The 27,249-nt window shown below is 37.7% G+C and overlaps 1 protein-coding gene across 2 annotated transcripts in view; it reads left to right on the forward strand.

Moving 5' to 3' along the window:
* Window positions 1-3,382: 3,382 nt before the first annotated feature.
* ANKRD10 (ankyrin repeat domain 10) overlaps window positions 3,383-27,249 on the forward strand; it is a 32,067-nt gene continuing 8,200 nt past the window's right edge. Inside the window, exons 1-4 of one of the 2 annotated variants that reach the window (XM_039866268.1) lie at window positions 3,383-3,737; window positions 7,724-7,876; window positions 11,787-11,878; window positions 21,933-22,168. In XM_039866268.1, coding sequence (XP_039722202.1) covers window positions 3,528-3,737; window positions 7,724-7,876; window positions 11,787-11,878; window positions 21,933-22,168 — 691 coding nt within the window. In that variant the 5' untranslated portion in view covers window positions 3,383-3,527. The remainder of the gene's footprint in view (window positions 3,738-7,723; window positions 7,877-11,786; window positions 11,879-21,932; window positions 22,169-27,249) is intronic. The other variant, XM_039866269.1, reaches the window with a different exon arrangement.

Genomic DNA, 27,249 nt, shown 5'->3' on the forward strand with positions numbered 1-27,249 from the left:
CAAAGTTTGGGAAATTGTTTGCTGTGGACTGAATGTTTGTATTTCCCCCAAGTGTGTGCATTTCTGTGCACTTCTGTGCATTTCTAACTGGGATATTCTTTCAAAGGAGTCCCGCCCCTTTTAAGCAATTCCTCACACAACACAATCCTTTTTGTGCAAAACCACAATGCCAATCCTAAACACAGGGTTTTTTTGTTTTGTTTTGACATATTGTTTTGAGTCTTCCTGTTTTCTTTCATGTATATGAATCATACCTTCAAATACCTAAATTTGCCAGGTTAAAGAAAAAATTATTATTCAATTAAAGAAGGAAATTATTCCTTGTTAAGGAATGGGAAGGCAGATTCTACTCAAGAGGAGCCATCATGATGAATGTAGGGATAAGATCCCATTTTTTTCTTGCAATGGGGGAAGAGATCAACTTCAATTCTCAATACAGCATGGGCAAGTTGGAATGTATAGCCCTGGAACAAGGTGGGTGTCTATGGATGGAAAATCGTAAATGGAAACATCAGCTAAACATCAGGAGTTCCAAACTGACCTAACAGGATTCTTGCTGAAGGAAGCCAGGGCGGGCAGATATCACCTGAAGGTTGTAGGGAATGAGGAATCTGATTAGATATCAAGGATGATTAGATATGAGAGCAGGGGAATATGAGCTAAACCAATCTAGCAGGATTCTTGCTAAAACTGGACAATGTGGAGATGAATGCACAAGTCCAAAAATCGAGACCTAGTTGAAATTCAGGGAAGCCAGAATAGAGTTTGGTCAAGGAGAGAATCTTTGTCACTTATTTATGGTTGCTTTGTCAAACAAAATCAAAGGATATGAATTATGAATCTAATTTTTTTCACTTTCCCTAGAGCTTTTTAGAAACAAGAGTCCTAAAGAAAATCTGAAATTGGTAATGAGTTGGACAAAACTTGAGACCAACCAATTGGAACGTTGGCATTTGGAAGCACATAATAGATATTTTCATATCCACAATTATCATGAGACATATCTTAGGGATCCATCATCATATATACGTTGGTCTATTTCTGTACAGCTACCTAAATATGTATATAATCCAAGTAACCCTAAAAATAAACCCCCAAAACAGAAAGTCATATTAATTGAGGAAAGATGCACTCTTAGAATCCTGTCATATAACCTATTTTATTTTCCTAGGCCTTAAGACTCTTTATGCAAAATAAATTCCAAGGTTAAAAAAAAATTTAACGATGGGTTGGAAACTAGGTCTGGATATTATTCTAAGCTCTGCCAAGCATGCAGTTTGTCCTTGGGCAAGTTTCCTTAGCCTATCTGTGTCTTGATTTCATCATTTGCAGAATGCAGGGTAAGGAAAATCCCTCCCTCTCATTATTATGGATCAGAAGGCATGATTTGGTCCTTTGGCAAAAAGGAATTGCCTCTTTCCCAGGACAGGTAGAAGTCATTACTAGAGTGTGTATTTTAAATAGATATTAGATTAAAAGCAGCATGGTATATAAAAAGAAAAATGATTGAATTGTAGAGTGGACCAAGCTTGAAATGAGTTTACAGAATATTTCTACTTTTTTTGGTCCAAACAAAAAAGTATTGCTTGAACTACTGAAAAATTCTTTCTTGCTTCATCTAGTAGATTTATAAACCCCTTGAGAGAAGACAGATTCTAAATATCATTCGTTTCCCATTCACTGTTAATTGCTCACTGAATAGAAATACTTGCTACTTTTCCTCACTATATCTAGAGCATTTCCCAATGTGTTTCCTTCACCATTGTACTCAACACATTCGTTGTATGACTAGATGACTGTTATTCGTCTATTCCGTAAGTTAACAATCTCCCTTTGTTAGGTGTTAGGTTTCTAATTTCTTATTTTATTAACTAATGCTGCGATGTGCGATCTTATGCATCAATATTTTCCCAGACATCTGGTTATCCATTTACATTGATTTACTGTGATTTAGAATTTTGTGTGGGGGGGGGGGAAGGCAACACAATATACGCTAGGAAAAAGACATATACAAATCAAACTATATGGTTAGAAAAGCACTGTAGATTAATATCCATAAACAAGTGGATGATAAAAAAAAGGGGGGGTGAATTCTATGGAAGGTAACCTCATAGAGTGATCTGATCATAAATTCCTAACTAGGTGGGTGGTCACACACCAAGCCTATAACTTCTTTAGTGACAGATTTTAAGCAAGCCCTGTCCATTGTTCTTTTGCATCTAGGTTAACACACCTTTGAAATATCAGAATACCCTTCGATGGGGGTATTAACTCTCAGGAGAGCACATAACCTTAACTATCCTGCAATCCAGTCCCCACTTCGCTTTTTTCCCACCTCCATGTAATCTCCCTTCTGCTCTCGTCTTAATTTCAACTGCACACAGGAAGCTGCAAAAGTTATTCTGCAGAGCATTTGAGATATTTGCTCCCTGGTATGTATCAGTTTGGCTCAAGCTCTTATAAAAAATTCTCCACAGGTTTGGATGTTCATAACTTCCACAAAGGTTAATAGTGGTTATCCCTCGAGAGTGAAATTTATTATTTTCACGTATTATTCATAATCAGAAAAAAATTATTTAAAAAAAGTAATGATTCTCAGTCTTTGATGGAGAATTTAGTATTTCCTTGCATGCAGCGATATCTCTTTCTCAGTATTTTTGCTGTTTGTTCTCAAAAACTTGCAGCCCACCTCCCCAACCCGCAGGCGCCCTAGGGTAGAAACCGGGGGAACAGATCCTCGGTTCAGCAAAGCGCTAGGGTCTCACATCTTAGGGAGCAGCCGTCTTCCAGATATTAGTAACTGGGCGAATTACAGGCGCGCGGCCTTAACGGAGTACGGGGCATCCCGCATATGGGGAGGTCACAAACCCCAAACCTGAGGTTCCGGGACTTTTAATTAACGGAGATGGGCTTCTCCCCTGGGGTCCCTGCCGCTGGGCTGCCCCCACCAAATGGTCAGGACACTGCTAGGCCTGGAGTCTGGGCATGGGGAGCGGCTGAGAGTCCACCTGACCCACGGGGCCAAAGGGACGCCTCGGCCCCGCCCCCGGCTCCAGGCCCAGCTTCGGGCTCCGCCTCCCCGGGCGTCCGCCGGATCCCCAGGCCCGCAGGGCCAGGTCCTGCTCCTGGCTCCATCCCCTGCTGCCGGCTCCACCCCGGCCGCCTCGGCACTGCCTCCAGCTCCTGGCTCCAACCCCTGCTCCCTGCCTGCCCTCAGCCATTTGCCGCAGCTCCCGCCCGCCAGGCCCCGCCTCCACGGCTCCAGTCCCGGATCCAGACGCAGCGTCTCCAGGCGCGGGCCTCAGGACGGGCCGCTGCAGGCCCCGCCCCGCCCCATCCCGGCTTTGACAGGCCGCCGCAGGCCCCGCCTCCAGCCCCGCCCCCAGCGCGCGCTCCGCTGGGTAGCCGGCGGGACGCGGCGGCGGCAGCGCTGCTCTAGCTTCTTTGTGTTTCGGCAGTGGCGGCCTCGCGGGTCCTCAACGGCGTGTCCCCTCGGCCCGCCAGCTCCCACTCTTCGGTGACGGACCATGTCGGCGGCGGGGGCGGGCCCAGGCGTGGAAGCGGGCTTCTCTAGCGAGGAGCTGTTGTCACTCCGCTTCCCGCTGCACCGCGCCTGCCGCGACGGGGACCTGGCTGCGCTGTGCTCGCTGCTGCAGCAGACGCCGCGCGCCCACCTGGCCGCCGAGGACTCCTTCTATGGCTGGACGCCCGTGCACTGGGCCGCGCACTTCGGCAAGGTGGGCACGGGCACTTTAAGGCGCCATTTTCCACGGCTTTCCTTTGGGGGGTCGGGGAAGATGGGGAATGAGGCGTAGGGGGTGCGGAGCTTGCCGGAAGCACGGGGCGGATGCCAGGTCGTTAGCGACAGTGCCCAGAGGCTTTGGGGCACAAATGCAGCGATGGGGGCGGTCGGGGCCCCGAGGTGGGCCTGGAGTGTCACGGGAACGCGGGGCGGAAGCGGGCCCGGCGGCGCCCCAAAGGGCCTGCGGCGCATGTGCAGCGGCGCAAGTTTCAAACGGGGGTGGCCTCCCGGAGGCGCCGGCTTCCCTTAGGCGCCGCCCTTGGCCGAATGAGGATTAGCGCCTGCGGCCGGGCAGGAGGTTTGGGGTCCATCCGGTCGCCTGTGCTGAGAGCCCTGGCCTCCCGCGGCCGGCGGTCTTCAGTCGTGGTGAAGAGACGAGGCCCTCAGGGTGGCGCACGGGCTTCCCGAGTACCACCAATGCCTCGGGGGAAGGCCGCGGGGCGGCGGCGCCCGGGCCCTGTGTAGCTGCGGGGCCTCGGAGGCCTCGCGCTCCCTCTGACGGCCGACACCCAGGGGAGGATTACAGGCGCCGGGAGCGAAGCCGCGCTTAGTGAAGCTTGGTTGGCCCCGTTAACTTCCCTAAGGGCAGAGGGTCGCAGGCCCACAACCGCACCCGTGGGGGCCGCAGGGTATCTGCGCGTCTGCGGCCGTGGAAACCCCTGCCTCCGTGCCTCTACCGAGGGACCCTTCTTTCTCTCTCCCCTGCTCCGCGGCGCCGGGGTACGCCCCGGTCCCGCTTGAACGAGCGTGTACACGAATTATCCAGGGATAGCTTCACTGTTAGATGAATGATGTATTTCAGATGATTTCGGTGGTGGCATAAACTGAATTGTAAAGCACTAGACCGTTGTGTAAGATGAATAGTGACACTTTTTAAAATGCTCTTAGGGGATTTTGTGTAGAATGTTGTCTGTATGCTTCTAAGACTCTCAGCTTGCCCAGATTTAGTAAAATCAGTGATGGTTGTACTGTCTTGGATCTACATTATTGTAAAGATGTTAAATTAGGTAGAACTCTGTCTTTGTGGAGCCATTATAGCCCCCTTCCCTTATCACTTAAAAAAAAAACTTGAGAAGAACAGTGCTACTTTAAGTTTTTAAAGAATTAGATAACAGTTTCTTCATCTGTGCAGTAAATGAGGTTATTTGATCTAGGAAGAAGTGGGATTCACACGCATTTCAAAAGTGACTAACGATTAAGATTTATATACCTAAAATTCAGGAGCGTTTAAAAATGTTTTCCCTCCGAAATATTGAGATTAGGTTAGAATAAATGTTTTTGCAGAAATATATGCAGGATAACATGAAATCATTTCATTTCAAGAAGATCTGAGCATCTTAATGTTTTTATCACCAGCTGATGAAGTTGCTTTACTTTGCTCTTCTTGGTGCTGCATTCACAATACAGTTGTATCTTTTAGGAAACAGATTCTGATTCTCTTCATAAAATGGAAAAATCAGAGGTGTATTTTGTCGAAAGAAATGAAAGGGAGCTATGACATTGGGGGTGGAGCAAGTAAGTTAATCAGCCATGGGCTTTGAAAACCCATGGCACCAGTCTAAAGGTGTGCCACTATAGTACAGGTCGCTGAAAATGAGCCCCCATGGGAAATCAGTCTCTTAACAAACAAAAGTAAAAGAACCCTCTTTCGTGTCCTTCTTCCACTAGCCTTGAATGTAGAGTTCCCAAAGCAGTCAGTAATCTGAGGCATTATCTCCCTCCTGAGTGCATCTTGCTCTGGTTTAGTTTTACACTAAACTAGGTAACTCAAAGCATTGGTTCTCAACATTTTTTGTCCCTGTGTGTTTTGGGGAAAGACCCTTTGTAACAGGCTAGGACGGCTTTTTTGAAATGGCTTCCCTGTTGATTCTCATCCTCTCTACCCTGATTGAGAATGGCACAGTATTGTATGACAATCCAGTACACTCTGTAAAATGCTTAAACCTTATTACAAGTGGTCATTTATAATAATTATTTACCAACCCAAGGATGCCTTCAGGTGTCTGTAGGGATTAATAATGGTCATAACTAATTTAAAATGTTTAATGTGGTAAGTTTCATGTTATGTGTTTTATGACAGTAAGAATAAAACTGACTTTTTGTAAGTCTCTACTTTTATAGAACCTGAGTAGTAGATTAACTTCAGAGTTCAAATGTAACTAGTAGCAATTACTTTTAAGCTGTCAATCGTTACGCCTGTATAGTTTTAGATACAAAAGAGGCCATAGAATACATCCGTTCAGTCTGAGAAAAAGTTGTTAAGGCAGAAATTAGGCCAAGGATTAAGGGCTACAGGTTCCCAATGCAGGCACCCCTACCCCCGCCCCTTGCAAACAGCTTCCCTCCTTTTATATACTTTTAAGCCTATATTGTTCTTGTCTGTGCAAGAGCCAACTAGCATTAAGCGTATTTATGAGCTATTACCAGCTTTCAAGCTTGTGTTCCTAAAAATGTGCCAGTTGTGCGCAAGTTACCTAACTTTTTACAAGGCTTATTTGTTCCCGGAGGACTAAACATGATTTAAAATCTTTAATTACACCTTTCTTATACAAGCTGTTTTATGGAATATCTTTCCAGATTTCCAAACCCAATATCCTAAATTGAGCCAATAGGTAAAGATTTAAGTCCTGGGAGCTCTCAGTTGATTTTAAGATTGTTTTTGGCATGCCAAGTGAGTTTCATCCTTGTTTTATTTTTGTTGGATTTAACACCTGTTCATCTTAACACTAGTATTGGCACTTTCGTCATATATTCAGTGCATTGATACTTTATAAAAATACACCAAAGATGTTTATTAGCTGTCAGTCCAGATTCGAGTTCCTTGAAGACAGATCATGTTTTAAATCCGTATACTTCCAGCTGTGAGAGATCCTCTCAAAAATGTTGATTGCAGTGATCTGGCCTTTGCAAGGACTGGCTTAAATTGAAAGAGGATAAAAGACCAGACCGGGGAGTGAGATGGGAATACAGCTATTTGTTCTTCTTTTGAGGTCTTCCTTCTGGAAGAGGAGGATTGTTTGCAGTCAGAGCTCTTTCACTAACAGCACTGTGTTTCGTGGAGAAAACAGGGCAGTCTGAGGTCCAGGATCCACCAGGTGGAACAGTATAAATTTTTGAGAACAGCGTGCCTTCTTGGACAGTGCTTGGCATATATGGTAGGCACTTGATAAATGTTTGTTGCCTGTGCTGAATTCTTCTACCTAGAGGCTAGTATGATGTCGATACCTGGCTGCAGTCATGTTTTGACTCACCTGTCTTAGATGTAGAAGGAGCCATAGAGAGAGGTGCAGAGCTCAGCTATGCTCTAGGCCTTTTTTTGCACTGTGTTTTTCCCCCTATACAAACGGTTTGAAAAGTCTTAAGTCCTGCCCTTTCAAGACGTCTTTTCCCTAAGAAAATAATCTGGAAGGTGGGCCTCGATTAAGTATTCATCTAATGCTGCGTTATATAAAGGTGTAGGGTACAGTTGTGCAGACCACAGAAAACAATCTTTGACTATGAAGAGTTTACTATGGCTACACAAACTTTTTTAACTTACCAATCACTTGAACATTTTTATTCTTTAGAATAGTATGTGAAGGTGGGTAAACCTAGTTTTGATAGAAGTCTGAATAATGCAATCTAATCTTTTGATTTTGTTTTTTTCAACTGTAGGAAAATAAAATATTTACATTTGTGTAGTGTTATTCTTTTTGACTTTATATTCCTATGTGCCAACTTTTTATAAGGAAAAATATTCATTTAAATGCCTTTTAAAATTCGTATGGTATTGGGAAGGAATGACTTACTTTGTTCCTTTAAACAAAAAAAAAATTAGTAAAAAATGCCACATCTCCACTATAGAATTTAGAATGTGTGTGATATTTAATAGCATAGCAATATTTATGCATGTTTCAATACCCCTTCCTGTTGTTTTCAAAGTTGGAGTGCTTAATACAGTTGGTGAGAGCTGGAGCCACACTTGATGTCTCCACTACGCGATATGCACAGACCCCAGCCCACATCGCTGCTTTTGGGGGACATCCTCAGTGCCTCATCTGGTTGATTCAAGCAGGAGCCAGCATTAACAAACTGGTAAGGGAGTGCCAGTGATTGACTTGGTTTGTTTTGTTTTCTTTTTCCAGTTATAATTACATGGTGTTGAGTTTTAAGTTGAGGCCTTAGAGTTTGGTATTTTTACCTGTGGGCTAACTGGAATTTATGTTTATTGAATTAACTTGTGGATAATAGGCCCTTCTATATAGCAATGCTTTCTGTATTCTCACCTGTTTTGTGACTTAACTGTGATCCATAGTGACCCAGGGTGATTTGCCCAAGGTTACAGCCGGTAACCAAAGGAGTCTGGCCTTGAGCCCAGATTTCATGACTACCCTGCTCACAGCCACCTTAGCTTCATTTATACCAATTGTGAAAACATCTATGCTAGCAGAAGAATGGCTATTAAATCATCTCTAGTTAAGTTAGCCTTAGCAGATTGACCAACGTGAGGTAATATTGCTTCAGGTACTAGTTGGGAGTGATGACTAGATGCAGATAAGTAGCCAAGTGTCATGTAGGAAGTGACTACTGGACACAAAATGCAAGGATTTTGTATTTAAGCATACAAACATGAACAAGAGAGTGCCAGTTTTTTTCATGGTGTGTTTTCAGTATTCTTTTCACCCACAAGAAGAGCGCTTAGGGAATTCACTTGCATGGACAGGCATTTGGTTTTAAGACACTCTATAGATAATCTGACCTGAGCATCGTCACTAGACTTAGCACCCTGCCCCAGGATTGATTCATCTAAGGCACCTGTGCAGTGAGCTTTGTAGCTCTTCTTTATGGGTTTCTTCTTTTCTCTTTGTCCTTCTTCCTGTTTTTATATGCTTTTTCTACTAATAATCATCAAGGACCTATTGTGTGTAAAGGAACTTTATTTTCTCCTTTTGTCTTTCCTAAGATTCATTCCTTGATGATAATAACCATTGGGAGCCCCTCTCCTAAAGGTAACTCAGCTACTCCACCTACAAAGCAAGTAATTGGTGAAAGGTGTTTTCGCAGTGATTTAACACAGGGATCAGTGGGAAAGGGAAGCGAGGGATAGAAGGGTAATTTGTTCTCTATAATAGGCTTTTAGTAGAGAGGATGGTAAAGGGAGAGTCCTGGATTTTAGGCCTGTTTCTATTAACTAAACTGGAACTCAGGAGGTGATAACAATATTTAGGCTTACCATGCTATTCCTTTCTCTTGTGTCCACGCATGGATACCTTTATGTATACAGACTTCTCTGCAACTTTGTTACTTTTATCCACCTATTCAGGAGTCATAAATCGGCATCTGTTTACCATTATTACATAGGTGTTGTCTGTCTATTTGTCTCATTCTTGGTCCTGCATTCTCCTTTTTCTCCCTTTCTTCTAGTAGTAAGGGCACTGGGGCTTGATTTTATACTCTACTTCATCTCTCTGGCCTTGGGCAAGTCATTTACTTGGTCTCTGGCTCAATCTCCTTATCAATAAAATAGGGATAATCCATGAATGGCAGTATTTAATATTTAGTATTAATATGGAATTTAAGTACAGACTATTCTGTATGTTAATTTTCATTAAATTGTTACATAGCATCTAATTTTACAGCTAAAGAAATTGTTTAACACTTCTTTTCAGACCTTTCAAAATCTCGAAGCCCCTTTTTCATGTTTTTAGCAGCTCAGTATTTTCCACAGATGAAAGGTTGGGCTCCACCACCAAGCCCCGCCCCACCCCTCTGCCTGGGCCCTCCTCCCTTTCCCCTGAACTGCTCTGGATAGCACTGTGTGGAAATATCTTTTGAACTCTGCTACCAGGGCAAGAGTCCACAGATCCCACTCTCTTCTCACAGCCCTCCCTGTATTTTAGCTGCTCACCTGGCTCAATATCCCGAAGTACTCTCTTGTACAAGGGTGTTACTTGGTTTCTTAAGCATCCTGGCATTGCTCCTGAATAGATCTCAGTTGGCTGTGGTCTCATGTGCTGAGCTTCAGTCCAAATCTCAGATGTGGTCTTGCTCTATTAGAAAATGAAATGATCAGACTCCTGTGACAGGCATCCATTGACCCCAGAGGTCCCAGTAACCCTTTTGTTGGCTCCCTCAACACACTGCTGACACATCTTTACATAGACAGTTTTTCTCATTTCCCAGATGAATTGTTATAAAGCCAGATCCAGGTTTTTCTTATTCTTTTTTTGTGTGCATGTAATTTTTTTGAACCTAGCATAGCATTTCTTAATACCATTTTGTTAGTTTTAACCCATCTTCTAGTTTTGGGGCATGTTAATTACTAACTATTCTAAGTTCTCGTCAAGTTTAATAGACACTTTCTCTGCCATCTCTACGGTTGGCATAAGGGGTTTCTGAAACTTAGATGTACTGTCTAGAAGCTCAGTGTTCTTAGTTTACACAAAGAGGAAGTGAAGTTAGTTTTCAAGTGACTTATTTTTATAAGTCTATAGTGACTACCCATGAGTATCACTTCTTTGTTTTTGCAAGTCATCTCTTTAACCCCTTCTAGAATTTTGCTGGCATTTGATGTTGCCTTTTTAGTTTCTTATAACTACATTAGAAATAAGATTTTTCTTAAAATTCAAGATGATTTGTCTGTCTTTGGATTTCTGGTAATCTCTCCCCACTTTCTTTTATTCCTCAGTTTGCCAACAATAGTTCTAGAATCATACTACAAACTATTTGGTATTTTTGAAATGTTACTGGTCTTGAGATGTCAGTAACCTTAAAATGGCTCTTTACTCTTATTCTCTTGGCTGCAGTTTTCTTCAAATAGCATTTATTCTGCCTTTCCCAGCTTAAATCAGCAAAAACCTTTTTTCTTATTCCAAAGATAGCTTTTTGTTTTTTGGGTTTGTTTTTTGTTTTGCAAAACCTCATTGAAATCTCAGTTCTTCTACTTTTCCTGTAGAAAATTATATGTAATTTTTATTTGTCCTTACTATGTACCTCCTCTGTCCTCTCCCCCATTTTGGGGGAGGCTCAGAGGATAGGTTTTTGTTGGGTTTTTTTGTTTGTTTGTTTTTTAAATCAGAGTTCACTAGTTAGTTCCCTGAATAGCCACATGATTTTCTGTGTTTCTTTCTTTACAAATAGGATTATTCTGTTTAGAGCTTTACATCACTTTAGAGCACTTTTAAATGTACACACTTTTTCCTCCATTAAGCAGTCAGGTCTTTAATATTATATTTTTTCTGTAAGGTAATCTATCACTCTTTTTACTTTAGTCCTCACTTCAGTTTTTCCCCATGTGAGTAAATATGCATTAGTGAAGCTCAAATATAGACTAAATATATGAACGAATTGTTTTCTAAGTATCACACACTTTGCGCTGTTACCTCACTCCTGCTTTATATCTTTATCCCTTAATTATGTCGTAGTCTTCTGGCAATTTCAGCTTCAGTGACGATTGATTCAGGAACTGTTGCTGCTTAGCCACTTGGAATTTCCCAGGCAGAAAGTCTTAAATCAATTTTCTAGCAGAAATGACTTCCTTCTCTTGATTGCTCTATCTTTCTTTACCTCTTACTTACCTGAGAGCCTATGAATGAAATTGTATTTCAGATTTTTCTCTATTCATAGAAGTGTAAGCTAATTCATCTCTCTTTTTTTTTTTTTTTTTTTTTGGATGATTGCATTAGTCTTCATAGTCGTTTCCTTGAGTCTGCTGACTTCCTCTGCCTCCTAGCCATCTGGAATGTACATGCTATCACTACTGTAGAGGCCTCATGATTTTTTGTTCTTGACCTAAGAATTCAGGAGAATGTACCCCTTCCCTGGTCTGTTTTTATTTTCTCTTCGTGTCACATTTCTTCATATTCTACTTCAAATTTGGTTCACCACATTGTTTTATTTCAAAGATGAATGCCGTGGTGCATGGTCTGTGTTAATTATGTTACTTTAAAATGTGGAAGTCTTATTGGATCTGAATATTTGTGCGTGTCGCTTTTTGTCGTTTCAGGACTGTGAGGGCGAGACTCCCATTCACAAGGCAGCTCGCTCTGGGAGCCTAGACTGCATCAGTGCCCTGGTGGCTAATGGGGCTCACATCGAGTAAGTGTCTTTGTTTATTTTTCCCAACCAAAATGTCGTCAAGGGCGTTGTGTTTAGAGACAGTATTTAGAGCAAGCAAAAGTCTTGAATTGTGTTTTTAGTATTAGTAATGTAATTTTGCTTTTTAGATCAGGTGGTGGTAGTGAGCAAAATTATGAGTTAAATTGACCACTAGCAGAAAGGGCTTTAATTTCATAGCGCTGTCAGAATTCTTGCCATGAGAGAGAGCATGGAAAGAACATTTAACTAATTAAATTTGGAGGCTTGCAGTGTTGACTTTGCCACTTAACTAGTTGTATCACCTTGGACAAGTCTTTACTTTTCTTTGCCAAATTGTAATTTTAAAACGAGGGCCTTGGATTAGAATATTTTTCAGGCCTCTCTGGCTCAAAAAATTCTTGCAGACAATTAGCTTTTCTAAATTTTTATCTCATCTTTTAGCAGATATGAGAACATTAATTTTTAAAGCCTGTTATGACTTTTAATGATTTATTGTAGCTCTCTATAAAATATAACTATATACATTAAAGACTTCAAACTCTCTCTGAGCTTTTGATACTATTGGCATTATTTTAGCATGTCCTTGTTTTAGCCCAATATATCAACTAGCTTATTTGTGATTTGCTAGAATAATATTAATATTTAAGTGTTTTAATTTTACAGTGTCATTTTGTATGTAAATCATTAGTTAGCCATGACATTATACATTTGTTTTAGGTATTAAATTCATTTGTATTAACTTTCTGTTAAAGATTTATATTATAAAAATTTTTCTTCTGCAGTTCACAGCATTAACAAAATGGATGCGGTTATCACCCTTAAATGTTGAGTGTAAGCTATAGAGCTGTAATAACCAAAATAACTATAATATTAGCTTTTTTGTTTTACCTTGGGTATCTTGATTATTTCATAAAAATTAATTTCAGACCACTTTATTCTAATTGGAAATGTGAAATTTTAGACTTTGGGAGAAATAAAACCCACAAAACTAACTTAGTTTAACCCTTTGGTTTCCACTTCATTGTTTTGACTCTGTATTATAATAAATATTGCAAATAGGTCCTGGACAGCAAAACCATATAGATTAATACAAGGCCTGTCTAATACCTGGGGCTGTCATTAGGCTCTTAGTATCAGAGCTATTTCATTAAATATTATTGTTAGGATTAGTCAGTAGTTTGGGCTTGGATCATTTACTTATATAGTGATTTAGTATTATAAATATCTGTATTAACTGTTACATTGCAGGGAACCTTGTGACTTCATTGTAGTTGTGACTTAAGGTAATGTAAAAACAATTGAATGTATATTATACAGTGTTAAAAAACATCGAGATGATTCTCAATGAATTGCTTTAAAGCAAAGACATATATGCAGTTTTCTTAGCTGTATTTAGATTAAAAACTCAAATTTTTAATAAGCTGATTATAAAATACAGAGTCATATAAAATGATTAAATTGCTTAATTGTCATTTATTGAAATAATAATTAGAAGTTGATCTTTTTTAATGACTTATTTTTCTAAACAATACTCTTAATTGGTCCTGAACATTTTATTACTAAGATGTTAGTTTTATTCATTTTAATGGATAGCTTAATCCTCTAAAGCCAATAAATATCTATTGCTATGTCCTTTTAATAGGTGTCTTATTAAAATGAGATCATTTTATTTACAATTCTGTCCTTGGTTACAGGACCCTCGAGTGTCTCTTTTCCACCAAGTGTGACTGAGCATGGCCTCGAGTGCCAGTTTGTTTTTCCTTCTCAGTATAGAGCCACTCCCTCGAGACCCTGCATTATGGTGATTTCCCTTGACTGAACTCTCAGATATTTTTAGAAGAAATAGCCTGAGCCACCTCGCCAAAAGCGACTCTTAAAATTATGTCTTTGGCCTGGAGTCAGAGCACAAGTGATCGTTATTTATTGCAATTGTAAATGGGGTTATTTAGATTTAACATCTAGATAAAATGTCAGTTTTGCCAGTAAGCTAAATTGTAAATTGCTTTTGATATCTGTTCTGCACATTTTTATAGTTTAACAGTTTTGGACTACCAACAAATAGTTCAATTCCCCCAAATTATGATACTTAGATCTATTTTACTGTTTGCGATAATGCTGCTCATATGGTAAAGTGTAGTCCTAGCAAATAAAATGCTTTTTTCTTTAAGAAGATCAAGGAGCATATAATTAATTTAAAGTTACTTATTTTTTTTCCGGTTCAAAATGGGCCAGATTATTCATTCTTCATATTACATGTTATAATACTTAGGAGATAATATGAATTTTCTTTTCCTGTGAATAGATTAAAAACTGTCTCAAACCAGTATTTTATCACACTTGGCGGTATTGAATAATTTTGTTATTAATTCCTACTTTGCCTTTTGTATATCCTCTGCATAAAGTGGCCAAAGTCTTAAGTTGCTGCTTTTTGGTCATTGGGTAGATAATGGTGAAGGCAAGTGCACCACACATCTGTGGCTAGAATGGTTTGTTATATAACTAACTTGTCAATGTAGGCTGCATCTGTAAGATAACGCATGTCAACTGCTGTGCATCGTATTACATTTTCTAGCACCACACGTGAGTATATTAATGGAGTTTCTTTTTCTTTTCTTACTTTACATCTTAAGTTTTGGTGCCAAGTTTTCTTTTCCATGTGAAGTTTTGTTTCTACTTATATGATGATCATTATTATATTATATACCATTGTTTACATCTAAAAATAAAAGTACACAGGATTAAATGTCAATTTTGTGACCTTTACTTTATACTTTAAGTGTTTGTATACTTTAAATTATCTAAACCTCTATAGTTGCTTCTCATTCTCATTTTTTCTCAAATATGTCAAGTGTAGAGCTTTCATTAAGTTAAATTGTCATCATCAGTTTTGCTTGTATGGCAATTCAGTTTTTCATTGTAGCAAACACTTGCTGTTTGTTTCACACTTAGGATTCTTGATTGGAAGAAGGGCATATACTAACATGGAAAAATTGCCTCTTTTTTTTTGCTTGGTCAAATTAGTACCAATGTACGATTGTCTTAATGTGATTTTGGGGAAAAGCGTCTTGAAGACTTGCTATCTGCTTGTAATTAAGACATTTTTACTACTAACATCGTAAAGTGCAGATTTCAAGCCTTGGATTATCTTTACTTTTGAGTATTTGGGGATATTTTAGCACCAATTAATTTTGGTTACTTTGTTTTTTGTTTTTTGGTTTTTTTGAGAGAGATTAAAGTGGAGCACATTTCCATATCAATCAGAAATTAAGGTAGCTTTTTTTATGCCTTGGAGTTAAAGTCAAGGGATTTAGAGTGAAACCAGAATTACTTGCACCTGAGACAAATTTGCTAGTCCATTTTAATAATCACATACAGGTACCAGTGTTTAGATTACAACAAAGTCTCATAGCTTTCTATAGGAGAGCATTTCTGTAGAAGTCATTAATTCTGTGGTAACCAGATCTTCTAATGGGCTACATATATTTTAACTTAATTGTTTTTATCCCAAGAGGAACTTAATTATGATAACCAGCAAGCTGGAGAAGCATCTATAGCCTTATATAAACAAGTTCAATGACTCACTCTAAAATAATCTTTCTTGCCTAATTTAGAAAACAGGCACACTTGGCTATAATAACAAAAGTCTAAATGTGATCTTAATAGATGTTTTAATGTTGCAAAAATATATTGATTGCTTTTAGGAATTTTTAGGAATTTTTCATTGAAATGGAGTTGGTTTAGTTTGGTTCATAACTGGTGGCCATATTTTATGACCCATCTTTATTCGTTTACCCATAGAGCCGTGTCGAAGCAAAATTTCATTAGGGCAAATCATATAATGAGTATATTTTTAATATTAATGCAGGAAGTTTGTTGCAACCTTTGCCCTTGACAAAATGTAACTCAGATTTACTTTCTTAGCCATTCATTCATGTTTGAAATTCGTGGTTTCTTTTCATTTGTTCACTTTTTTACCCTTCAGAATAATAGTCCAACTATAAAATTTATTAGAATTATAACTGAATTAGTAGTTTCTGATCTTGTAACCTGTGCATTCCAGTCATCCTTATTACCTCCCAGCGTTGCCTCCCTTACCTAATTGTCACTGTGGCAAACTTGTCTGATCCTGCTATTTCCTGACTCTTTTCTTTTATTCTTTTATTAGAGTGTTAAAGCAAGATGGAGGAATTACTTCCTGAGATAGCTATTAAAGTTCTACTGCTGGGCAGGAGCAGATGGTGGACTGATGATATTCTAGAGTTGTTGATAGATTTAATTTAGAATTTGATTATTTTTCATGCTTGAATAACATACAGATTTTAATATTTGTTTAACCACTGCCTTTTTTTTTTTTTTTTTTTGGTAAATAGTGCTTTCAAATAAAATCTGTGATTTCTAAATCCAGATTTAGTGGGAACCTGTTAAGTATTTCATCAGACTATTTGAATGATGCTTTTATATTTTAATGTATACAAACATAATTGGGGTTCAGTGGCAGTGTAAAACTATCCTCACTGATGTTGAACTTGAAATGAAAACTTGGCACCAAATTTATTCAGGTAGAAACTTTAAAAAATAGTTTCTTCCTATTGTTACCTAATGAATATATTTAAGAAAGCCTTCATAATTATTTAAGAGTTTGGATACCAAAGGGTTAAAAATACACGTTTTTCTTTTACTGAAGAAATTTTAGATGTTTGCTAATGTTTTGTTTGTACAAATGGACATTTAGTAATGTTTTTTTTTTTTTTTTTTTTTTTTTTTAATGATTCCATGTATTTGCTTATTCCCATCTAGGAATAGTTACTAATGTTCAGCATACCAAATTTTAAAGTAACCAGAATCGTGAGTTAATGGTTTTTAGTCCATACTGTTAAATTTTGTTGAAATATTGACATAATTAAATTGGCTTCATGCTAAAAATTAAGGCAGTGTTTTAGAGCAATAGCTCTTGGTCAAGGAGGTCACATGACAATGGCTTATGCTCAATAAATGTGCTTCTGCACCTCATGTATGTATATGTATTTTTAATCCAAATGTTGCCTGCAAATATGTGATCCCTTATTATTTAAGTTTCCTGTTTTATGAACCATTGCCCGTTTTAAATCACACAGAAGATTCTGAATCTGTAAAAACTACACATGTCAATGTTTTACAGCTACGTAATTCGAATTGACTTGATTTTTTCAAGTAATCCTAGAAAGGGGGAGCATTCCATATAGAAACTGCTGAAACTGCCACAGGTGCTTCTCCGAAAACCTTACAGTTGTGGCATTGAATGTTCAGTATGGCTTCCTTTCTTCACACGAGGCATACTGTTGAGGTATTTGTTGCGGTGATTGGTTTTAATGCTAATCTAGGAATTCAGATATAGATTCTTTAGATTTGCATGCTTTGTTTACCCTAATTTATGATATCTACCTTTTATTTGTAAACTAACAATAGTTAAGTTGAGATCAGAATTTTAACAGAGATATTATTTATATTAAAATTGTGATTATCTTTTATTGTCACATGGCATTAACAAAAAGAAAAAACATCCTGAAGGTGATGTGACAACTCAGATTCTAAAAATTATATTTCAGGTATTTCCTGATCCGTGGTTTTTCAAATTAAAAAAAAATTCGTTCTTATTAGAATGGCTTTTCATATATTTGAATGCTGTGACCCTATAAGTGGAAAATAGATGGGGATTGGCTGACAGAAGAATGGAGTATTAAAGTTCTTTGGGGAGACATTCTTAGGAATAATAAATTTTAATATTCAGAATTTCACTACAGAAAAAAATCTATTCAGAATTTTATTACAGAAAGTAAAGTACATAAGCATTTATATTTTAACTTTAGTAAAGTTTAAAAAATACCAGTTTGATTTATTTTGCCAGTTGTTCAGCAGAACAGATAATTCATCGTAAAGACTTATAAGCCTTCCATGTTTTCATATTCCAGTTTTGAAAGAATAGTAGGAACTATTGGGAGAAAATGGGTGGTCTGTTCAAAGATGACTTTTCATGTCGTTGACTTTTACAGGACCTAGAACCTACAGAAATAAACACAGTCATAGCTTCCATAATGAACTGTAGCAAATTAATATTACCAGTCATGTCAACTTTCTTTTAAAGAAAATCAGTTCTAAAACTTAAGCAAACTAGACCCCATTTGAACACCCAAGTTGACTGATGTCTAATTTTTTAAAACCTCTGCCCATTTTCAAAGATTTTTAAAGTGGATATTGGGACCAGAGAGGGTAAACTAAAGCTTTAGAATGGCCTAATATGGGACCTCTCTTGGTCCATACATGGGGAGTTTTCAGAAATGGACAAAGGAAAATTTTACATCAGGCATGGTTTATGATTGCCCAAGTGCATCAAACTGAAGACACTAAATTCGAAAGCATATGTTTTTAAAATATTTAGTCTAAAAATAATATCCACACTTTGATTACTACTCCAATTTTCACGCAAAATATAGTTTTTGAGAGTAATTTTGAACATTTTCTTCCAGATACTGTAAATTTCCCTTTGGACTAGTGTGTATAATGACTAGTTCAGAGTAACTTTTGTCTTTACCAGCACCTTACTTGAGGTTGATAGAAGAGGCCAGCAGTTAGTGCACTGTGGCCATGTCACACACACAGTAAATGAATAGCTATTGATCAAAGGGTGAAGGCTTAACTATTTAAAAAGTACTATAACAGAACAAACTACCACATTTGAATGTGAAGTTACCATAGAACCTGTAAATCCTGTCACACTTACGTGCCAGACGCCTATTGAATTTTAGGAAAAAAACGGAGGGTAGCTTAGGTTTAATATCTACTTAAACTTGGAACACCAGATAGATTTTGAAAGTTATAAATCGATGTACATTTTAACTAGAACTACTGTTTCAACTTAGTTAAAACAAAATTAAAATCAAAATTGGAACATGCTTAACATGCTTATATGGAAAAAGAATTTAAAGACCCCAGTCTCTTGTTAAAAATTAGTGTTTTGAGAATGGTACCATTTAATAATTATTCTGGATTTTACTTGGAACCCCATGTGATTTTCAGCCTCTATATATAGTACATTCGAAAATCCTCTCTACTTATTAAATATTAAAAAGTGGTTTAAGGAATTAACACCTTAAGGACTGTTTTCAGTATATTCATATTAACACATTGCCTTATTCAGTTGTAAGACACTTAGAACTTTTAACAGAAAACACTTAAATGGAATAGGAATCATTGCATTCTTCATGTTCTCTCGAGGTCTTTTATTTTACATTCTTCTGAAGTTTACCCTTAGATATTTTTCTTGGTATTTAACATTTTGCAATTTAACAGATTGTCAGCTTTTTAAAAATTATTATTTTTTTGTTTGTATTGAATAGTGCATAAAATTACTAATTAGAAAGATTGTTTTCAGCAACCCATAGATATATTATTAAGAGTAGAGGACTAGTTACCAATATTGTCCATTGGTTGAATGTTACTCAGCAGATCCAGCTTGCTGCTTGTTTTTGAAAGACCCATAAACTAAATGATTTTTACATTTTTAAATGGTTGAACAAAAATCAAAAGAATATTTCATGACATAAAATTGTATGAGATTCTAATTTCAGTGCTCATAAAAAAGGTTTGTTAGTAGCCAGGCTTAATTGTTTACATATTATCTGAGGCTGCTTTCAGGCTACGATGACGGAGTGGAGTAGTTGTTATTGAGGCTGGCCTGTAAGGCCTAAAAGATTTACTTTCTAGCCCTTTACAGAAAAGATGCCTACCCTTGGATTAGATGATCCCTAACATTCCTTTCTGACCAGTTTCTGTAATGTGCACTCTGTGATTGAGCAGCCACTTGTACATTTTTAAATGTGAGCGGAACAGAATTAGAAGTTAAACATCTCACAGAGGTAGAGAATGGAGTAATGAATGTAGGTAAGTAAGAGTAATTCTTCAACAGTCGTACTATGTCCTAGATTCTGAGTTCTAGTCCCCCAAAATTATGTGAGGAACCAGTAGAAATTTGGTTTAACTTGTGATTGTTTGCTCTTACTTGCTTGGTCCATACATGGGGAGTACATAGCTTGAGTTGACTATAGTTCTTTTGAGTTTTGAAGGTAATGCCTTGCAAAACCTGGGCACTTCTTTGTAAGTTTAGTGATGTGCAAGTGTTTGCCTGCTTTTGGTAGAGGGGGAGGCAGGGCAAGGAGACATTGGCAGTATTATTATCTTATGTCTATACTTACGTTCTGAGTCTTCATCTTTTCAGATTTAGAAGAGTTAGATTTAATTTTTATGTGGCAGCTTCCACATTCTTGACAGAGTAGACCTTTTTGGACCATTTTCACTTGTGATATCTTCTGAAAATGAAATATACCATTTAAAAATCATCCAGCTATACATTTCACTTGAATCTTACATTTGCACAACATGTTGATATTAAAAATTAAGAATATGATCATTTCGTATACATATAATTTGCTCTATCGAAACTTTGGTGTTTCCTTTCCATTTAATTTATAAAAAATGTTAAGAAATTCTAAAATAATATTTATCAGAATTCACAGCCATAAGGTAAAAGAAAAATGTCAACTTCAATCCCTAGTAGTCATGCATCCAGCTGCCTTATATGTTTAAGGAAATATTGGTTTTGAGATTCTCAAGTCTTGTCTCTCCTATATCTGATCAAATTGAGTTTGGGCTTTCTTCGAAATGTATAATACATTTATCTCATGCTTTTAAGACGTGAAGTCATGTTTAGTGGTTGTCCAAAAATACGTAGGTTATTCATTTCTGAGATTAGAGCTTTATGAGTGTGATGGCTGGAAATATGAATTCCAGGCTTATTGTTATCTTTAAAATGAAAAACCCTTTTGTCCCTGCTTCCATAGTTTCCATTCTGAAATGTCTTTCTTTTTTCCCATTCACATTAACCTAGGGAAACAAGTATCAAAGGTTCTGTATTGGTCGTTTCACTGACACAAAATAAGGCTTGTATTTGATCATACCTGTACTCTGTCCGCAGCATAGCTTGCTGAGTAGGTATGGGAGGTGTCTTTGTTTAGTACTTCTCCAATTTCAGTTTATCAACCTGTAGCTAACAACCCGTTTTGCCTTTTTTATAGATTTATTTCACAGAGCAGTGTATTTTCTTCCAGGGAAACTTCAACATGGAGTTGCTTTTCTCTAAATTGTTGTTTCCTAATTAAGGTTTATAAGCTTAACTGGTTGTTATATTCATCTTATTCAGATCTTTCACTTATATTCTGCCACCACTTCCTCCTTTAATCTGAATCTCAGCTACTGTAGAAGACATCAGATCTTGACTTGTTAGTGTTACTAGCCATGTGAAATGTTGATTCTTTTCAGTGGTAGGCCTAGGGCATGAGTTCCTAGGACAGTATTAAAAGGTTTTTACAGGAAACATCCACTCAAATACTCTAGAAGGCCAAAATGTAATATTCCTGCAAGTTTTCCTAGATAAGGCCAAAAAATCAAACCAAAAAAACCCTCAACTTTTCAGATCTCCAGTCTGATGATAAATTTTAATGTCAGGACATCCTTCTGAACTTCCACTTATAGTGTCACATGTTAGCATAAAATCTGGCTTGTCAGTAAGCCAGTTACCTTTGTTTTTAGGAAGCCAATTGTTCTGAATGCCATGGACAATTTCAGTACATGTTTGTTTGTTAATGATTTTACTCAAGCTAAAGGAATGAATTATTAAAATTAAGTGCAGATATTATAGAATTCAGATTAAGTCTGAAGTTAGCATAAATTTAGGTTCTTCAGACTAACAAAAAATGATTTTCAGAAGTTAAATAGGAAGATGCCTTTTTTAAAGTTTAGTATATTGATTTTTAAATTACTATCTCCCAAATCTTGCTTAGTAATCAAATGTGCATAAGAAGTTAGTTACAGAGCTAGGATGAGTAACTCCTTCTTTAATGAAGACTTGCTGTAAACCTGTATACTCTTTCATAACACCTTCAGATAGCTAGTCAGTTCAGCAGGAGCAGAGACCAGATGAAAATGCTAATGAGATGTAATTCAGTGTTTTTGTGTCGTACAGCCTGAGAAATGCCAGTGGCCTGACAGCAGCAGACATTGCTCAAACCCAGGGTTTCCAAGAATGTACCCAGTTTCTCTTGAACCTCCAGAATTGTCATCTGAATCGTTTCTATAATAATGGCACCTTAAATGGTGGCCATCAGAATATATTTCCTAATCATGTTAGTGTGGGAACAAATCGCAAGAGATGCTTGGAAGATTCGGAACCCTTTGGCGTGAAGAAAGCTAGAACCGAAGGTGAGACCACATTGTGGGCGGGAAAGAGCAGACTTGTTTCCCTCCTTTAACGTGTTTTCTTTTTTATGGCTGAAAAGCACCTTCAAGATGAGACCTTCACTTAAGGTGTTACTGTGCCCGGAGGATTCTGGTGCAGTGATGGTGGAGTTTTTCCTGTGTTGCCACTTTGAAGATTGGCCATTTAACAAAAGGGGAGGATATAAGAGGGCAGTGTTGACAGCTCAAATGTTAATGTGTATATATAACTTTTCTGCACACCCAGGTTTACCTGCCATGAATTTGAAAGATTTTTCTTGTTTATTGTACCTGTTCGAAATACAACTATTAAAAAAAAATCTGCCACTGTGCCTGATTTTTTTTGTTTCCTATAAATTTTTCTGAGCTTACAACAATTGTTGGTCTGGTGGTAAAACAGTTTCAAATTCGAGAACGTAGATGTTTGCTGTGCTATTCCACTTGCACTGTGATTTGGTCTCAGCTGGTCTCTGTACCCCACAGTGTAATATGTGAGTTTGTCATGAGATCTGGTGTCAGTTTGACATTGAGGACTTAAGTCTCTAAGGTAAGTTACTTAAGTTTTAAGCGTTCTTGCACATTTTTATCTTTAGTTTTGGAGTTTGGAAATAATCAGAATCAGCTAGTCACTCTTTAAGTTGAAAAACCTCCTTTAATCTAGAGGGAAAAATTACACGTCCATATAAAATATCTTAGTCAGAAGACATATTAATAGCTTGGCAGAAATATTTAGTGAACTTAGAGAAGTTTAGAAATGACAGTGAAAAGTAATCACTGAAATTATGCACTTGGATAAGATTTGCTGAAATTAAAAAATTGTACCCTTTGGCTTAAAAAGAAAAATCAACCATGTAAGTATAGCATGAGAAAACCCTGACTGGATAGAGGTTTTAGTTGACCTTAAATTTAGTATAGGTCAACATTACTTTCTTTCTAGTACGTTGTCTACTTTTAATGATAGTATATGCAAATGAAAAGGTTTTTTTCTATGATGTTAATAAAAATTGTATTATCACAGCTTTAAAAATCTTGGTCACCATAAAAACTTTTGATTATATGACTTTTTATAGAAATGAATGTCCAAACTTAAATGTAATACTTTACCAAATTCATAGCTTTTATAAGTTAGAGGCCTAATAACCTAGACAGATGTAATAATAATCATAAGCTCAACATAGGGGGTTTGTCTAACCTTCCAAAATGGTGTTTTTAAATGGTGAAGTATTGCTCAGCATTGCCATTTATTTGTAACATATTCGAATGTGTTTTTTTCCTAATGTATTTTAAAAGCCCTTTAAGGGCATCCACCTTTTACAAATAGTCTTTTTTGTTTATTTAATGTCCGGTTAATATTTGGGAATGGTATTAAGTGTTAGCTTTGTGTGCACTCATGCAAGGATACATCTGTGTCCATGTATATAGGTTTGTAGGGTAAATCTTAAATCTGTGTTTTGTTTTGTTTTTTAAAGGATTGCCACTTAGCATTCTAATAAGACTGAGAAATGTACCTAAAGAGTTTTTAAAACTAGTTTCTGAAGATTTCACGGTCAGCTGAATTGGCCACTATCTCATTATATTAAGTGTCCTGAAAAGCCTTTCCAAGGATTCCTGAAACTTGAATTTTTTCCTAACCCTGTTACTATACAAATTTGATTTGAAGCATCATGCAGATTTTTAAGGGATTTTATTTTCCTCCTCCAGAAAGGGTTCATTTTGGTTGACCAGGGTTAGAGATTCACATTTTACATAAACTCACTGTGCAGTTTCCATTCCTAATGCTCAGCCTGAGGATGCCAGTTCAGAATGTGGTTGAAGCCTGGCCTCCATTTAAGTTTGCAGGTAGTAATCATACAAATCTAAAGTTGAGCACTGTTCCACATGTACATGAAGTGATAATATCACGTCACCATCACAGGAGAAATCTTTACTTGACACCAGATGCACCTTCGCAGCTCTTCTTCCAGTGTTCATTTGTCTGCTGAGGGTTATTTTAATTATTTACTCTCTAAACTTTGTAATACTCCAGTCCTCAAGGTGTAGTGGTAATCCTAAGATTGTCTCGTGTGTCACTTCAGAGTCTGTGTATAAGTTTATATTTGTAAGCATAGATGGGTGTCTTCATCACACCCCCAGACCTGCTACCACTCTTTCCTCTGGGAAAGGAAGAGGTGATTTTTCTTCTTTCATTTTACCATTATATATGCTCACTACAAGTGGGGTATTGAGGCAGTAATTCTCAATTACTAAAACAAGATTCCCTCCTCCCCCCAACTTCCTGAATGTTCTAAACGAAGTCCTTCTTGGCTTCATTGTCTATATAGCTATTTCTGTTCTTTGACTAGTATTTTAGCGTGCAATTCAAGATAGGTTGCCTTAGTTCATTTTCACTTAATTTCTGGCATCTTGTTTTGATTTGCTATTAAAATGTGTGAGCTTAAGTATTTGCTTATTCTGAATTACTCATTTTGTAGATAAGTTTTTGGTTTTCATGCCAAAGTAAAGGAATTTTTTTCCCTCATGTAACAAATGCATATAGAATACTTAGAATAACTTTACATGAAAAAGCACTTAGAAGTTTAAATTCTTTTAGATCACCTCTTAATGATGTACCCTGTGAAGTTCACTCTTTAATTTTATTCTTTTTTACTTTGGAATTAATGAGTCTGAAAGTTATCTGCTCTTCACGGAAAGTAGTATCTTTCTGCTTTCAATAAACTATTTTCACATATTTTAAGGTAATGGAGTGATTTTCCCTTGAAAACTATGTTGACATCAGAGAACTTAAAAGAATAGTAATGCCTTGGCCTTTTTGTACTGCTCGAATATAAACTCCTTTGGAAGCAAGGTGTACTATAAAAATTCATACCATTTTGCTCAAGGTAGAGTGACAGATGGACTTAAGGACTTCAGCTGCAGCTTTGTAAAACTTGGTTTCATTTTATTAGCATTCTTAGTCTTCGGGAATAACACTCAGTGCTAATTATTCATATATGTACTGAAAACTGTTGTACAAATTATCAGTGATCCTGGTTAGAAAATAATGCTAGTTCCAGCCATGAGAGAAATGCTCATCTTGTTTTTAGCCAGCACTCCGGGTACAAGTCCAGAGTGTTCAGTGTGTTACAAACTGACCCAATAAACTACAGTTTTATTTTGGGGAAACGAATTGCCATAAGTAGGCTATGGTGATCCCAGGTCTCAGATGTTGACTTCACTGTTTTATTTTAATCATGTATATTGATCTTAGCATCCTATACATAAACATGTAGGTGTTTAATATAAAAACACTTTTTAGGAAAAATATCTTCAACCTATGATAGTTTAAAATTAGCAGAAGTTTCTCAGCACACTTTCCCCAGGATGACTGTAAAGGATTTTTACTTTCCGTTCTTAATTGTTCACATTGACCAGCCATTTTAATGACTAGCAGAAATTGAGGGTGAATATAACTTCACATGTTAAATGATCTATGTTAGCCAATTTAAACATGAGGTTCAAGAAATCAGGTTTTTAATGTAATTCATTCTAATGCCATATGATATGTGAAAACACTAAGGACACCAAAAATCAGTCATATTAAAGTCATATATACATATGTATATATACATACTAATTTTTGGTGTCCTTAGTGGTCTCAAATGTGCAGTGACTATTTTAATTTGAGCAGAATACTAATTGTGTTTGGATAACAAATGATAGTTTTGTCTTAACTTCTAGAGACAGCATTTTAAAAAACATGAATGAATTACACTTAAGAACCAAGCGATTTCTGTGACTCTGTTAACTGCTGTAATCTTGAGTTTAGCAAACCTCACGTGCCTCATTGGTTTCTAGTGTACGGCTACAGTGGAATCAGCCAGGGCTCGTTCCAGACACTCCAGGACGGTCTTTCACATGCACCTTCCATTTTGTGTTCTTTAAGAAAAAATCCAAGTCCTTTCTTAGTGTTTTCCAGAACTGTCACTGCGGCTCCATGTCCTTGGCATCTCCACTGCTCTGCCCTCTTAAATTTCCCAACCCACAGGTCTGCAGTTGAGGCTGGGCAGGAATTTAAGCCCCGCAAAAGGTCACCTTGTAGAACTGCCCTCTCACTGGCCTTAGATACTATTTTGATTTTAACAGGACCTTTTAAAAAGGCAGTTATTTGGGTAAAACATGCTCTATAGTAGGACAGAATTGGTTATGGCTGGTGGAATACCACCAAGGAAGCGTTTCCTTCCTGGCTCCTTTTAAGGGGAACTGAGGTCAGAGTTCTCAGTTCAGTGGAAAGACTACAGGCGTAGGAGGTGTTCTGGGCCCCCTGGCCACTGCTTCTAGCTGTCGTGGGTCAGCACCTGGGGGGCACTTCTCATCGTCACCTTAAGATGCACAAAAGGGTAAATCACATTTGTCTTGTGACCCCAAGTTTCACTTAAACCCACTAAGTGGAACTAGCCAATTTTTGAACATATCAGATGGTGTCTTCTGTATGGAGTGTGTCTAGGGAGTAAGGCCTTTCCTATGTTTCAAACTGCTTTATCAGTTTGTAGTTTTAGAAACTCCCTGAAACCTGGCTATAGGGTAGTTATGCAACTGTTGAGTTTTAGATGAAAATGCAAGTGCAGACTTTGGTGTTATCCTGGGCACCTTCCCCAGTGAAGTTGCTCTCCTAGCCCCTGAGGTCAAGGATGAGGGCATCTTGGGCAGTGGTCACACTTGGTCGTGACTGCTCATGGGAGAAGGAGGCTGGTAGGGTTTAGTTTGAACCAGTCCTAGGTGGTTTTCCATCAAATGTGTATTGTCTAATGTGTACTAAAATCTTCTCAAATACCTGCTTTGGCAGTCAAAAGGAAGAGACTACAAAATGTTCAGGAATTTTTAACTAAGTCAATTGGAAAACAGGAAGGGAAGATATTTCTTTCCCAAAACAATCGAAATTTACAATTTTTTGGAAGAATTCTGAAATTCCTACAGGCTACCTTTCTCAAATGCAATGCTGAATGTTTTAAATAGTTCCTTTGACAATGATGATAGGTCCATGGGAGAGAAAATGCCACAGGTGACACGATCTCTGGTTGTGGGAGAAA

This window comes from Pteropus medius, unplaced genomic scaffold, assembly GCF_902729225.1.
Source record: "Pteropus medius unplaced genomic scaffold, Ma_sr-lr_union100, whole genome shotgun sequence".
Taxonomy (NCBI): domain Eukaryota; kingdom Metazoa; phylum Chordata; class Mammalia; order Chiroptera; family Pteropodidae; genus Pteropus; species Pteropus medius.